The sequence below is a fragment of the Populus alba genome, chromosome 7 (genome assembly GCF_005239225.2).
Source record: "Populus alba chromosome 7, ASM523922v2, whole genome shotgun sequence".
Taxonomy (NCBI): Eukaryota; Viridiplantae; Streptophyta; class Magnoliopsida; order Malpighiales; family Salicaceae; genus Populus; species Populus alba.
The window spans coordinates 12453535-12468791 of NC_133290.1; the positions used below are offsets into that span (position 1 = coordinate 12453535).

Below are 15257 nucleotides of genomic sequence, written 5' to 3' on the forward strand. Positions count from 1 at the left end.
CTTATTAGCCTTCGCCTTCAATTCCACACCAAGCAAAGCAAAACACTACTGCTAAGATCTACTAGCTAGCCATAGCAAAACATAGCAAGAATCGCTCTCTTCTTTAGAAGAAACAAAGGAAACCCATTTGAAGAGAGGGTGAGAAAATGGCTAGTGGGGGTGGATACGGAGATGCGAGCCAGAAGATAGACTATGTATTCAAGGTGGTGTTGATAGGGGACTCAGCAGTTGGGAAATCACAAATACTTGCTCGATTTGCTAGAAACGAGTTTAGTCTTGACTCTAAAGCTACTATTGGAGTCGAGTTTCAAACTCGGACTCTTGTTATTGATCATAAGAGTGTTAAGGCCCAGATCTGGGATACTGCTGGTCAAGAACGGTAACTATTCATTCTTTCCTATTTTAATTTTAATTTTCTTTTCTTTTGGTTGGTCTAGAAGTCTAGATGTGATATGGATTTTCTTCGTTAATAACAGACAGCATGTTAGCTGCATGTATATTGGGTTTTAATGGCTATGTTGTCTTCGGGCCAGCTTATGCTCACCTGGCTGGCTATCCATCGCTTGGTGTCTCTGGATCCGTGGATTGTATAGTTTTATATACACATTGATTTGGAAAGACGGTTTTGCTGCAAATGTGGAATTGTTTTTTCTAGTGTTAGATTTGGAGGAAAAACACGTGGTTGATGTTATAATACAAATGGACATTGTGTCTGATCTGGGAGGAATCAAATGAAAAAAGAAAAAAAATGGAAAAAGAAAGAAAGAAGATGAGGTATATGGTAATGCAATTCAAGTTTTTCAAGTGTATCTAATTGTCGACATTTGATTGTTTTTTTGCACAGTCTGTTGTTTTTGATTCATGATGAATCGCAAACTTTTGGATGCAAATTGATCCGGTTTTAAGTCTGTGATTGAAGTATGGATATGTTAATGAATTGATTTAACGTCGACTTTGCGGGGGATCTGAGGCTGGGTCATAGTGATACTTGTTAGGATAGATCTTGATTCTGGGCCCTGCTTAGCTCTTATGGGTGCTGTGGCTTCAGGCCATCACCCACTAGCCCTTCCTAAAAAATTACTGGCTTTTCTTTCTCTTTTTTTGCCTCCCCGACTGCCTTTTTTGTTGGTTTTGTCGGGGGTGGGGATTATAATTCTTCTGTTTAGTGTTGATATTTGACTGGAGAAAAGGTGGCCTTTGGTTCGATTCATGATGAAAGAAGAATTAATTACCTTGCTTAAAGTTGCTTTTGGTCTAGGAAGTGAATCCAGCTCATGTCACTGTTCTTTTGTTTATCCTTACAGAATAAGATATCTCTTGTGGCTTTTTGTCTTTTAGACTATGGGGATTTGTACGCCACAGGTTTCTCGTATTAGTTGATATACAGTTGTTAGAGCAATGAGAATTTAGGAGTTCCAAAGAACTTTGGGCTATTCTGAGGAATGTTATTATATTGTTTGAAAATCTTCTTTTAGTGCCTAAAACTTTATTGTTAAACAAGAAATATCTTTATTTTGAAGCATCTTTTGAGCCATAACTTTTGGACCGTTTAGTGAAATATCTTTTGTATATATCATGGTGGTTAGAGATGGATGTTATATTTGATGACTAATACTTACTTTAATAATCTCTTGGGACCCAGGCAGATGATATCTGGTAGGAGAAAAGGGAAAAACCCAGTGATAGCCTGATTAGATCTGACTATGTGCTTTAACATGAAAATTTCAGAATTGTTCTGTTAGTGCCCTGGGAAGCAATATTGTTTCTTTTGGACAGAATCGATGTTAATTTTTGTAATTAGCAAATGTTGATTTCTTCTCTGCTTTTGGGGGTTCAATGAGCAGGTATAGAGCAGTCACAAGTGCATACTACAGGGGTGCTGTTGGGGCAATGCTGGTGTATGACATAACCAAGCGTCTGACCTTTGATCACATACCACGCTGGCTGGAAGAGCTGCGAAACCATGCTGACAAGAACATAGTTATCATTTTGATTGGGAACAAAAGTGATCTCGAGGACCAGCGGGCTGTACCCATTGAGGATGCCAAAGAATTTGCCCAGAAGGAAGGACTATTCTTCTTAGAGACCTCTGCGCTGCAAGCAACTAATGTTGAGAACGCCTTTATGACTGTGTTGACAGAGATCTTCAACATTGTAAACAAGAAGAACCTGGTTGCTGGTGAAGATCAAAGCAATGGTAACCCCGCATCGCTATCTGGCAAGAAGATTATCGTTCCAGGCCCTGCACAAGAAATTCCAGCGAAGAGCAAGTGTTGTAGCTAATTGTGATCTGATCAGTCTTGGCTTTGAAACCGCGTGCTTCCCCTTAATTCCTAATAGCAATTTTTTGAAAGGTGTGATGTAGTTCTTTGTAAATTTTACATTCTTATAATTTAGCTTGCATGAGCAGCTGATTAGTTTCTTATTTTGAGGAAAATCTGAGTCGCATATTATCTTCTCCTTGATCTCATTCGGAAAGGAAAAAATTCATAATGTCGATGAATGTTTTGAATACTTTAAATACCTTGCTTTGTGGTGTGGAAATTGAAGATGGAAGTGGAATTGTTTCTGGAGAATTTTCTGTTGCTTGAGAGGCTTTTTTAGCTGTTGCTACCTATTTGACAGAAGTTTCTCTAACTATTTGATATATGGTGTCTGTCGGTCAGACCACAAAATTTTAGCATGGACTATATTAATTGTTTCATAAGTTTTTGCTCTAAAACAACCTGTCGTCTAACAATTATAATCTTTGCATCTGGTCTCATTAATGATTGTTCCTAGGGAAACTTAAATTTGTTTCTTTTCTGTTTTGTATCAATAATTATGATTTCCCAAATTTATGAAGCAAAATATTTGTACTGCATGTCGGTCAGTAGAAACTGCTATTGGCAAGAGTTTGAAGAAATCCTTTTCCGTTGAATTTTTTATTCTTTTGATAACGTTCAGTTTCTAAAATAACTGTAGCATTTATATGCATGAAGAACTTATTTTCCTGTGAGAGAAGGAATTCGAAGTTTGATACTAGGGTCCTCTTCGTTTTTTAAAAAAATTTAAAATAAAAAAATTTGAAAGCTTTTTTTTTATTTGTTTTAAATTAATATTTTTTTAGTGTTTTCAAATTATTTTGATATACTGATGTTAAAAATAATTTTTTTTTAAAAAAAAATTATTTTGATATATTTTTTAATGAAAAACATGATAAAACATGGTAAAAAAACAACCGTAACTATTTTTGCCTTTAAAAAAATTAAACTTGGGAGTTGAATTAAAGATGACCAACGAGGTCTATATTGATTAAAAAAAATTATAATATGAAAAACCTATAATTTATAATATAAAACGAATAAAAATAAAATATGTATAAAATTTAATACAAGTTCATGTAATATATATATAAAATTCAATGTTTACTTGAAAGATATGCATTTTACAACAAAATAACAAAATCATAAATATAAATACTTCTCTATATAGAATATGCGAACAATATTAACACTTAAAATAAATAAATAAATAAAATAAAATAAAATATTTAGGGTTTTTAACAGTTGTTTGTACTATTATTCAACCACGGTTCCTTTTAAAAAAATCATCATGGATTACAATGTACATTCACAACAATTTTTACTGTTCATAGACGTGTAAACATATAATTTTGTTCATGTATTTTTCTTTTTTCATGTTTGATCCCTGTAATTTTAGATTTTCACGTTTCAATCTTTTTTTTTAATGTTTTAGTTTTTAATACTGAGAGAGGAGAGTCATTTTTAAAAATGATTTAAAAACTTTGATCTTGCAAAACAAAATAAAAATAGATTGAGGCTCTAGGGGTGTTTAGGGTAGTAAATGGGGTCATTGAGCTTTATATGGTTTTTTTTTTTGTTGTTAAAAATAAGTAGAATTTGTTTTTTTTTTTTTTTTAATCTAATACCCCAAAATCCACTTTTCTACCACTAAAAATGCCATAATTAATTGTATTAGACATTTTATTCGCTCTGATGGACGAAGTGTTATCCATTTAATAATAAAACTCAAGTGAAAAGAGGGATGTTTGCTTGAGGGTGTGGGTTTTTTTTTTTTTTTTTTTTTTTTTTTTTTTTTTTTGTTTTTAATATACTAGCCATGCAAGCTTGGTTTTTTAGACCAGTAATTCTTTTTGTGTATTAAAAATATTTTTGAAAAAAATTTCAATTTTTTTATATTTTTTTATTTTAAATTAATATTTTTTTTGTTTTTAAATCATTTTAATACGCTAATATCAAAAATAATTTTTAAAAAATAAAAAATATTATTTTAATATATTTCTGAATGAAAAACACTTGAAAAACAACTATAATCACACTTCTAAACATGTTATTAACACCTAAGCTTTTTAATGTGTCATACGCACGAGCCTTGCGGTCTAAATGCCTCTCTTAGCCATTATCTTGTTTTTTGTTTTTAATTTTCTTATATCTTAAAAATAGAATCATGTTTATTATAATGATGTTTCAAAAAGCAATCAATAATGGCATGCTTTTTAAATAAGATTAAATCTTTTTATGATTGTATTTTTAATTTTTTAACAATTATAATATGAAACTTATATGCAAAATATTTTTAAAAATTCACATGAATATTCAATGATGTTAAAATATATATTTTATTGTTAATTTTTATATCGTTTCCTTGAATTAATTATTCTTCAATTTTTTCATGTAGTCGCAAGAAAATAATCAAGATATTATTTTTTGTTTCTTGGTTTAAAATTGCTTTACATGATAAGTTTTTATATGAGAAACTATGCTTATGATAAAAAAAAAAAAAAAAAAAAAAAGAGAAGGAATTTTTCATCAAAATAAAACAGAAATAAAATATTAACAGAAATGGAGTTTTGGCTAAGATTAAGATAATTTGATTTTTGCTTATTTTAAAGGTAAAATAAAAGTATTTGGTCCAATAATGCTTAGAGATTAGAATAAATTTAATTTTTAATTTTTTTTAAGGCAAAATAAAAGTATTTGATAAGATTCTTGGAGAGATTGTAAGGGTGTTGTTTAATTTTTAATTTTTTTGTAATTGTTTTTCAAAGTGTTTTTCATTAAAAATATATATTAAAAAAATAATTTTTTTATTTTTAAAAATTATTTTTAATATTAGTATATTAAAATGATTTACAAATACTAAAAAAAAATATTAATTTAAAATTTTATTTTTTTCTAAACACTTTTAAAAAATATTTTTGAAACATATCAAGCATGTTATTTTACCAAAATATTTTTTTTTCTTCAAAAAACCCTTTATTTTCCTATTTAGCTTCTTCCTCTCCTTGCATTTTATTACAGTACAATGCCCCAAACTGCCACCAACATCTACCGTTGCCTTGCTTCATTAGTCATTTACTAGCACGGCTTTCTTACCCCTTTTAGAACAAGAGTCTTTGTTTTTCATGGAACTCCAGCAAACAAGAATTTGCTGCGAAAATCATGTAGCTCGTCAAAATTGCATTAGCTTAATACAGCAAAAAAGGTTTAGTCATTCTGATAAAATACAAGACCTGGAACATTATAAAATTGGTACCCAGAAGAGGCTAAAAATAAATGATATGTTGTATCTATTAAAAATAAATAAATCCAGAACTGGTACAAATAGATTAGAGACAAACTCAAAAGTTGCTGTAAATTCAAGGATCTGCAGCCAGCTGAGTAGTTTCAGATTCCTCAACCTTGCTTGCTCCATTAAGCTGCAGTTCATCAACATTGAACTTGTTTTCTTGCACTGAAGAGCCTTTTTCAGCTTCCATGCGTACTGAAAGCCTTTCTAGCAATTCTTGGCAGTCAATTGCTGTGACCATCACACTCAAATTGGATCTACCCTTCCAGCAGCCAATGGCTATTGTTGACGCATCCACCTTGATAGGATCCGACATGGTTTTGCTGTCTGCGGACAACGACGATGGGGTAAATACACATTCATGCACTGATAACACAAACATGGTAGGAACTGCTACATACCTCGCATGACTATAACACAACAACCCATCATTAGCTTTGATGCCTTCTCGCCAAACTCAGCATCAACAAAGTCAGCAAACTTTATTGCTTTATACTGCAAAAGATGCTTGAAATCTACCGAGGATGCATGTAGGATCTGATTAGTGATGTGTGGAAGAATCACTGGCAATCCTTCTGATGATATCCTGAATGAACAGGGGGTAGCAGTACCTTCTCTTGAAGTTTGTCGCTCCTTTAAAAAAAGGGGAAAGAATCAAATCATGAAATGAACAATTCTTTGTTAAATAAAGCCTAGGCAACCACCTTTTTTGGGTAAAAAGAAACATATAGTAGAACTGGTGGTGGTTATTTTTTGCTGACTTGATCTATTAGCACAAGTTTTGGCAATTGATGCAACGTAGCTCATGGCATAGGGTTGTAGCCTGGTAGCTAAGAAACTTTGGAGTATGTCAATCAATATGGAAAGAGCACTCACAGGCCAAAGGATGGGAGGGAATGGGGAAAAAGCTATGATTGCGGCTTTTGAAAAAAAAATATAACAAAAAAATAATGTCTAAATAGCATGTAGATTACTTACAAACATCTTCAGGCCGATAGAAGCAATCTTAAGTTGCTGACCAACACGGAAATTCAACCCAAGAACATCCTTAACTGACTTTGAGACATAGTAAATTCTCTTCACATGGTTCTTATCACTATTTCTTGAGATCAAGTGGCCATCAAAAGGAAATGACTCATCAATCCCATAGAACATTTTTATGCTATTGATAATAGATTCATCTTTAAAGAAAAGAACAGGGTCAACCCCTTTCCATTTGCCTTGAAGTTGCAACTTTCTCTTCCCCACAGCCTTCCCAGAATCAGTTTCCCCATTAACCAGTGCTTTGGTTTCCTCTGAATCTTGGTTAGATATATTAGAAGGATCAGGTTCCATATCAGCTTCATCTGGCTCATCAACAATTAAATCTGCCTCTGTGGCTGCTTCAGAAATTTTTTCTACTGCGACATCTCTGGAGTCTGGCTCCAGCCCACTATTATCTTCAGTAACCTGATCCAATAATTTTCCTTGCACTTCAGGATTCTTTTTGAACAAATTCCTTTTCTTACTGGGTTTCTCCTGAATGGCTGCAGGGAAATCATGAAGTAGATATAACATTATAAACGCCTAACATGCAAAACATAAGAATGAAGCGACAGAGACATCCTCAAAAATAGATCTGAATCAACATTTATTTCAAGCACTAATTCAGCATTTTGTAAGTGGGAGATGAAATGAAAGTGGTAATGAGCAACGGGGCAACATCTCTAGAACATGAAAAAAAGGGGGGGGGGGTTACTGCTTAGATTCTTTATAATAGTATGATGCATCAATAATGCTTAAATTCACCTGGTAAAGGAGAGAGTTTCTGGAGGACAGCAATGAAAAAGGCCCCACTGTTCTGATCATGAGGCACTATCCTCATACAACGTTCCAGGGGGAGATCAGAAACTTCCTCAATCAAATCTTCAGTAGAAGCATCTTCTGTTGGCAGAATCCCATCTTCAGAAATTGCATTTTCACCATTCTCGTGCTCAAGATCCTTGTTGGCGGGGGCAACATAGCTTTTGCCTGAAGGAAACATGCTGGGAAGTATATGGTATCTCTGGAATTTGGAGACATCTTTGTGGGAAGCTAACCAGAGATCTTTGTCACGTACCTGCAGAACCAATAAACATAAATTATGTCATATAAAATTAAGAAATTGAAAGCAGATCCCATTTCCTAACACCATACAGAATTTTTTCCTAGCAGGGCAAAAGCCAGCCAAACTGATATTCAACCGAACACAACTATGCCTTTGGTAGAGTGAAAATCAGAAAAAAAATACAAACCAAAAGATGGATATCTTTCTGGGATGGTGACAGTATTTGATAGCACTAAAATATAAAATCTTAATCCAACAAAAAAAAAACAAAGGAAATATCAGAAACTCCTCTAAACTTCCTGTCAAAACAACTCAATTTAAATGTTCATTTGTTTCAACTATTCTCTAAAGGAGACCAATCATTCTATTGACAACATCCAAAGCGAGTTGAATATGCTAAACATCAGAATGTCTGAGATTTTTTTTTTTTTTTTTTTTTTTTTGGGGGGGGGGGATCATCATATTGTGGAAATGAAGTAGCATTGCCAGAAAGATTAAATAAAAAAAAGGCAGCATTGGCATAGGAACTATGCAAAAATCTTTTCAACATCCGTGTTACTAGCCTGTTAAGGCTTCAATAGAAAATGGACTTGGCAGCAATAACATACCTTCCATTTTCTGACACCAGGCCGACGAACAAGTTGAGGAAGTTCACTGGAGACGTCAACAAGTTCAACAGACCCTCCACATTTACGTAGAATCTTCGGAAAAACAGACACAGGCACCAAAATTAAGCAAGATTTAGAATTATTGTTTTTTTTTTTTTTGAAAAGTCAAAGATGTCTAATGGTGATATACTTGTGAATGGGTATTAGATTACCTCAGCAACAACAGCCTCATCCTCAACTGGATTCATTGAGCAAGTCGAGTACACCATTCTTCCACCAACTTTGAGCAATGATAGGCCTGTGCATCACAATATAATGTATATTAAATCTAGCTAGTTTGCACCTCTACTGAAACAAATCCGGGCAAAATCCAAGAGTGAATGACTGACTCCACTAAGGCAGAAATAGGTGAGAGCAGAATTCTTTCAGCTCCTCAAATCCACATTTAATCATCATAAACATTTGGAGTGAAGCCAAAACCACAATCCAGTATACTTACACTTTCTAATGTACCATGCTTAATACCAGATGTATCATATTTCATTCAAACGAGAAAAAAATAAGTAGATTAGAAGCTTGAAAATATGCCTGTCTTTATCAGCAAAATGCTGAAATTATGGATCCAGCAGAAAACATGCAAGGAATGAAATTGAACAATCCCTTATTATCCCATGTTGAACTGCAGCTACTAAATGAAGTTCAAGGCATCAAGAAAGACCCATCATGGATTTCATTGTCCACGTCGATGCATACTATAATGTGAGCCAGCTAAATGTTAGTTGGTGATTTTTGGAGGGCCATTGCCAATAAGGGTTGCCCATATGCTTTCTGGGCCAGAAACGAATTGTTCCAGGTCAAGGAACATGCAACCACAGTATATAAGAATTACTTGCTGTAGCATGTAGATAAATTTCTGTTGTTCTTATGTGAGAGCATTGCAACATGAAATAGAGATGATTTGATACATTGCATCAACCTTAAGGTGGAGGCTAAAATACCTCATTTGAGAGTTAATGTCTAGAGTTATGAACAGACTCTTGAGCAGGAGAGCATCACAATTTCTGCAATTTCCTAAAAAAAGTATGTTTAGGTAAATTTTCTAGACAATAACAAACTTTAAGAGCCTTATTTTTTTTTTTCTAAAGTTCAAATTAGTTTGTAGCAGTCCTTTAATGGCAACAGAGAGTTCCAAGACTTTCTATTAGCATATTGTTAAACTTTGAGAAATAGAATTGTGTTTTTTGGCAACAGCAGGGCATGCTGCCCTATATTTTCACACTTATTCTTCCATCTATCTCTGAGTATAGAAACCACAGAACCCAATCCACAGTCGTAAAAGCCAACAAATTGTCATTTCTCATTTTCATCAATCCCAAGTTTTACCCCAATACTGTACTAGACACCAGCATCATTCCCTTTGCTTTTTCTCTTCAATTCACTAAGCAAATACTTGCTAGGAACCTAATTCTGCAGCTACCATAAACTTCAAGAAACCAAAGTCTTCAAATCTAAGCTTCCTGTTGCCCTTAAATCTCACTCAATCTAGATGCTATTTAAATCACAAGCCCTTTATCAGCTCTTCTGAAAGTCAAAGCCTTGAAATCACAGATTGTCTAGCTATATCATGAAAACATAACAAAAGTGGGCAGACTAGACAACTCTGTCCGACATCTCGAGAAGCCTGTGGGATTAGAAATTGACAACTAACAACCAATAACCTGTCAGGACATAATCATATGGAAGATTAGTGCTTCCTTTGGCAATACACTGATGATTATTAATCTTAGAGCAGAAAATTTGAAATTTGAACTGACATGCTATTTATGAGCAACATAATATCAGCCAAAAAGGGCCTAAAAGCTAAGGTTTTCAATTCGTAAAGAAATGTCAATTTAAGGTTTTTCATTAAGGTACCTCGCATCGCTATCTGAATTTGTAGACTATGGAGCCCATTGCCCATCCCTGGATTCCTGTATTAGAGGGGAAAACAAATATAATCCACTCTGAATGCTCGAAAAACATAAAAATGAGAAAGTACACAAGAATTCCAACCATTTCCTCCACATATCTGGAGCCTTGCGGAGGGTACCATCTCCACTACAGGGAACATCACATAACACTCGATCAAAGAGAAGCTGACTAATCTGTGGCTCGATTTCCATTTCAGAAGCTTTAGAGCCATTTTTGTCTGCACGGCACCCAGGGAAGTGCTGGGCTTCATTATTTGTGACTATCAAGTTGGCAGTGCACATTCTTTTTGTTTGATGGATGAGAAGATTACATCTCTGGACATCCAGATCATTTGCCATAACCTAGACAAGTAAATTAATATTGGTAATGGTGAATCAATTTCATATTCTAACATTACAATGAAGTAACTGAAACAAATCAACTAGGTGGTTCCAAGTACTGATACAATTCAAGGTAAAGAGACGACTAAGCAAAATAAAACAAATAGATGAAGAAAATAATAGAATAGAGCAGAGTGTGAAACAAGAAAAGGTAACAAACCATTCCATCAGGAAGTGATCCTGACTTTGTTGATTGGTATATAATCTCCAGCAACTGAAATGTTTTTGAACCTGGTGCAGCACACACTACATACAAGGAAAGAGAGCAGTGAGGAAATACTACAGGGTATTGGATATTTTCCATGACATGCAACCCATTTCAACTTTATAAGCAAGCTAAGGGGTGATGGGGAGATATATATGTCTGCTACTAGAAACTTTAGAAAGTAAACCACTAGGATATCAATGTTTTTTGGTAAGAAAGCTGCTGTTATAAATACATCAAGCTAATTTAGATAAAGAGATGATGAGTCACTTGTATTGCCAAAGGAATAAAATAAAGAAAAGAATTAGAATGCACTATAGGTAACTTACTATCAAATACAAAATGATCCGGACGTACATCAAGGAAGAGTGGAGGTACCTTTATCACAAACAAAAAATTTAGTTGTAGGATTAACAATCAGTTAGCAAAATGACACAGGGATGTGAGTCGAGATGTTCATTCTTAAAGGACAAAACAACCAAAAATCATTGAATAAACCCAAAATCAGACTTGCTCACCATGCTGACAGCCTCCTGTCTGGTGATGTTTCCAATTTCATTTTCTAGCTTTAAGAACTCATGGAACCTGAAATAATTTTATCCAAAACAACATTTGGTAGATAAAAGGAAAGCAATCAAAAACAAGTGCATTAATTGCGGGCAGCTTGCACATATTTTACATATAATTTAAGCACTAATTATGAAAACCAACAAATCATATACAAGTAGGAGAACAATGGGTCTAATAGGCTGCATAAAACTTTTTCCATTTTCAATCTCCCTTTCTAATTTTTCTTTTCCATGAAAAACTAAAAACGAAAAAACAATCATTTGTTAAAAATGGAAGAGCTGTTTCTCCAAACAGTTACCCTATAAAATAATGCATGAATTTTTCAAAGAATAGAAAGCATTTTTTCCATTGAAAATTGTATAAATTGAAATTGGTTGGATCATCATGACAACTAGACTGATTGTCAGAAAGACTTTAAGAGAAGTTTGAAGTGTTTTCCAAGATCATAAACTTGAGAAATTATATAGCAATAACTCCACTTCTCTGAAGGAAAAACATTAAGTTAACTGAACATAGTATATGTACCCCTGGTGGTAGGAAGTCATTTACGGCACAAGTCTACATAAATGATAATATGTAAAATAAATGCATTGCACAGGTCAATTCTGAATGACTGAAAATTGCAGAATAGAAAAACCTTGTGTGTAAAACAGATCTTTGGAACAAGAAAGGGAAGAACATAAGTAAGCAATGTCAGTATTATCAGGTACACGTATCCGTTCAGAAAATATTATAACACGTTCACAACACTACCCTAACAAACAGAAATTGCATGATTTACCTCTCAAGGGTTTGGTTCTTCCTTAGCTGCATCCGGGAAAAATTTGAATGCCAGGCAAGATTATCAGGGTACCAAGGCAATGGTCTAATAGCCTCCACTTCACCACCATCAGTGGTCTGTCAAAAATGACAAAAATGAAGGGAAAAAACAGTAAGCTATCATCTGTAACAACCAGCATTTGGCAGCATAACTATCAAAGGTGTTATAGTCTCAAAAAAAAATAAATGTAACTTACCTCTGCTTTAAGAGAATTCATAAAGTCATTCTCAAGCTGTGATTTGATATCTTCACAAAATTGGCTACTGCAAAATTGAAAAAAATAAAAATCACAAGGTTAGTAACTTTTCCCCATACTGTACCATGCAGTTTCAATGTTCAAAGTCAAGGAGTGTGTGAAGAACACATGGGACCTTATATATAAACCCTCAAAATGCAGTTCTTATGCTCGTTAATTGCCCATATACAACTTGCAGCATCTGAATTCAATCCAAGACTCGGGGGGGTAAAGGACCTTATTACCACAAATATAATTTCCCGTCATTTCATACTCCATACGACCATATTTTTTGTCCAGTCACAGTCGACCATATTTCAAAAATCCCACTTCCCTTTTGGTCTTCCTGCAATCCCTAAAGCAACCTCCCTTTGAAAAAGATCACTAGATTGACATATGCTGCCAAAATCACCATTTTCATTCATCATTCACCTAATCATATCCAATTCATATCAAAGAGAACTGGATAGCAACCTTATTAGGATATTCATCTTATGTGATTTTATCATTCTTACCTATCTTGGCTAGTCTGTTGCTTGTAGACAACATTGAGAGCTACAAAAACCCTACCTTTTCGTGTCCCAAATCTTAACTTCAAAGTTTGCCTCATCAGCTTGAAAAAATAATTAACTTTATATCTTTTTACTGCTACAGCATTCAGGAACAACAATTACGAACACACCCAAAAAGCCAAAACAAAGAATACCCGACAATTTAAATAGCAAAAGAAATCAAAAACTTTACCTTGAATTGATTCTAAAAGCAGCAGGCAAGGGTGTTCTAAGAACTTCGACAAAGGTATCCCATTCTTCTGCTGTCACTATCCCTTGCTCCTGCAAAAAAATAAAAAAAATAAAACCCCACCAAACCAAACAAAATAGTATTTAATCTTAAACAAAATAAAAGCAAGTGTTACCTTGTAGTATTCGTCGAAGGCGGGGTTTTGAGTAGAAAAAGGCTGCCAATGAGTCTTGTTCTCAGAGTTGTTATTGCTGTTGGGATCAGACGAGGCACTGTCAGATTTGGGGCGTTTCCAAACATTCTCTCTGCCATCACGAAAGTGCTTTCTTTGAGTTCGTGACCTGCTTCCTCTTCCTCTCCCTCCCATTTTTTTTTGTGGGGGTGTTGAAGACTGCTGCTGCTGCTTAGCTCTCTGGACCTTTTGTTAATGGACTAGGTTTCTGTCCAGGTTTAATGTTTTTTCGACATGTTACTCCAGACGACGTGTAGTTTAGAATCAATCTCAGATTCTTGGACTGTAAGGATATAGGGCCGGCCCATTCATTAATGAACCCATTATAATAGCCCATTGTCACTGCATATGTCTCTATCTGAACCCATTGTTTGATAACGGGCTTTATCGTATTCTTGTTTGGGCCAAGTTGACGAGATTGTAGTATTTCTTAATTTTCAGTATAATCATCGTCAAGGAATTTCGAATTTTTATTAAAAAATAAATGTGGTGGAATTCTTTTAAATGTGCATCGATGTAAAAAATGTAACGTGCGCTCAATTTATTATATGCATGCTAAATTTTACAGACCAAGGGTATTCTTTCTTTTGTGTAAAATATTTCCCCATAAAATACTTTTTAATAATGGTAATGAAGTTGGTTATAGTGTGGTGAAGAAAATAATAAAAAAAAAAAGATAGTGATAACATGAAATAATGATGGAGAAGATGATAGTAAATTATCGCAGTGTTGAGATGAAAGTGGTAGTTAAAATAGTTGTATGATATTATAAATGGATTATTATTTATAAAATATTTTATAAAATTTTATGAGCTGAACATATTTTCTAGTAAATAAACTAAGTTTAAAGGTTGACTATAAAATATTTTAAAGGAAAAAAACATAAAAAATCTAAAAAATATTTTCTTGTAAAATAATTTACACGAAACAAACAGATGCCAAGTAACTTAAACGAGTGTCTATATTCAAGTAGTTAATGAGTTCATCGCAAGTAAATACTTGTTCAAGTATACTAATTCAGCTGTGAATGCTTTGTTCAAGATTTTGTTAAAATGGAATTTAGTTTTGATTCATCAAATTACGTGAACCCAAAATATCTGATGTTGAAACCGAGTGGACGTCTATATATATAATATTATTTAAAGGCTTCTGGGCATAAAATAAACTGGTAAAAAAGGATTTTACAGTATCCTAATTTCAATAAAATAAAATAAAATAAAATAAAATCGTGCTGAAGTATTAAAGAAAACCATCCAATAATAATCATTTACAAGCCTAAAATTAATTACCCCTAGCTTGGTGACTGAGTAGAGTATGTTTTTACGAAAATGGGGCATGGCACGGATTTAACTTCCTGCTATAAGCTTGTAGAACATGGAAACATGTTCAAAGAACCATGGCAAGTTGTTGGCTTTTTTGGAGATATTTGATGCGAAGTCAGACTGCATAAAACGCCATATTTTGTAACTTTCCTCACAAACAAACACCATGCCATGATTAAAAAAAGAAAAGAGAGCAGAACCCAGGAACTCTGCTGTCACTAGTGTCGCATTATCGAATGATATTACCAGGTGTACTCTGGTAGGTTTTTTTTTTTTTTTTTTTTACAGTGTATAGTTTTGCTTTTTTAAAGTGTAATTTATTTGAGAATTTATTAAAAAAAATTAATTTTTAATATTAGTACATTAAAATTATAAAAAAAACATTTTAAAAATATCAATTTTGTTTTTTGATTTTTTTTAAGAGACGGTCTCATCACTTGAAGGAGGAAGAAATAAAAAGTTGCTGCGCTGTCCAGTGCTGAAGCAAAAGGACTA

The 15257-nt window shown here is 33.7% G+C and overlaps 2 protein-coding genes across 2 annotated transcripts; one reads left to right on the top strand and one right to left on the bottom strand.

Moving 5' to 3' along the window:
- On the top strand, positions 1–2437 carry LOC118043430 (ras-related protein Rab11D). Its single transcript, XM_035051401.2, has 2 exons — positions 1–379; positions 1845–2437. The coding sequence occupies exons 1-2, from the start codon at positions 147–149 to the stop codon at positions 2281–2283; spliced, it is 672 nt and encodes a 223-aa protein (XP_034907292.1). The 5' UTR covers positions 1–146; the 3' UTR covers positions 2284–2437.
- Positions 2438–5468: 3031 nt separating this feature from the next.
- Positions 5469–13655, bottom strand: LOC118043431 (uncharacterized). Its single transcript, XM_035051403.2, has 15 exons — positions 13384–13655; positions 13212–13300; positions 12429–12495; positions 12194–12309; positions 11361–11427; positions 11172–11220; positions 10798–10883; positions 10339–10598; positions 10201–10256; positions 8499–8584; positions 8287–8379; positions 7381–7690; positions 6571–7118; positions 5994–6225; positions 5469–5919 (listed from the first exon to the last, which is right to left on the bottom strand). The coding sequence occupies exons 1-15, from the start codon at positions 13573–13575 to the stop codon at positions 5663–5665; spliced, it is 2508 nt and encodes an 835-aa protein (XP_034907294.1). The 5' UTR covers positions 13576–13655; the 3' UTR covers positions 5469–5662.
- Positions 13656–15257: the final 1602 nt, after the last annotated feature.

Excerpts from the sequence above, each read along its gene's own strand:
- LOC118043430 (XM_035051401.2), top strand. The coding sequence starts at position 147 with ATGGCTAGTGGGGGTGGATACGGAGATGCGAGCCAGAAGATAGACTAT. Across the intron at positions 380-1,844 it reads GATACTGCTGGTCAAGAACG|GTATAGAGCAGTCACAAGTG; the intron begins GTAACTATTCAT and ends TTCAATGAGCAG.
- LOC118043431 (XM_035051403.2), bottom strand. The coding sequence starts at position 13,575 with ATGGGAGGGAGAGGAAGAGGAAGCAGGTCACGAACTCAAAGAAAGCAC. Across the intron at positions 11,221-11,360 it reads GACAGGAGGCTGTCAGCATG|GTACCTCCACTCTTCCTTGA; the intron begins GTGAGCAAGTCT and ends TTTGTGATAAAG. Across the intron at positions 10,257-10,338 it reads CCAGATATGTGGAGGAAATG|GAATCCAGGGATGGGCAATG; the intron begins GTTGGAATTCTT and ends CCTCTAATACAG.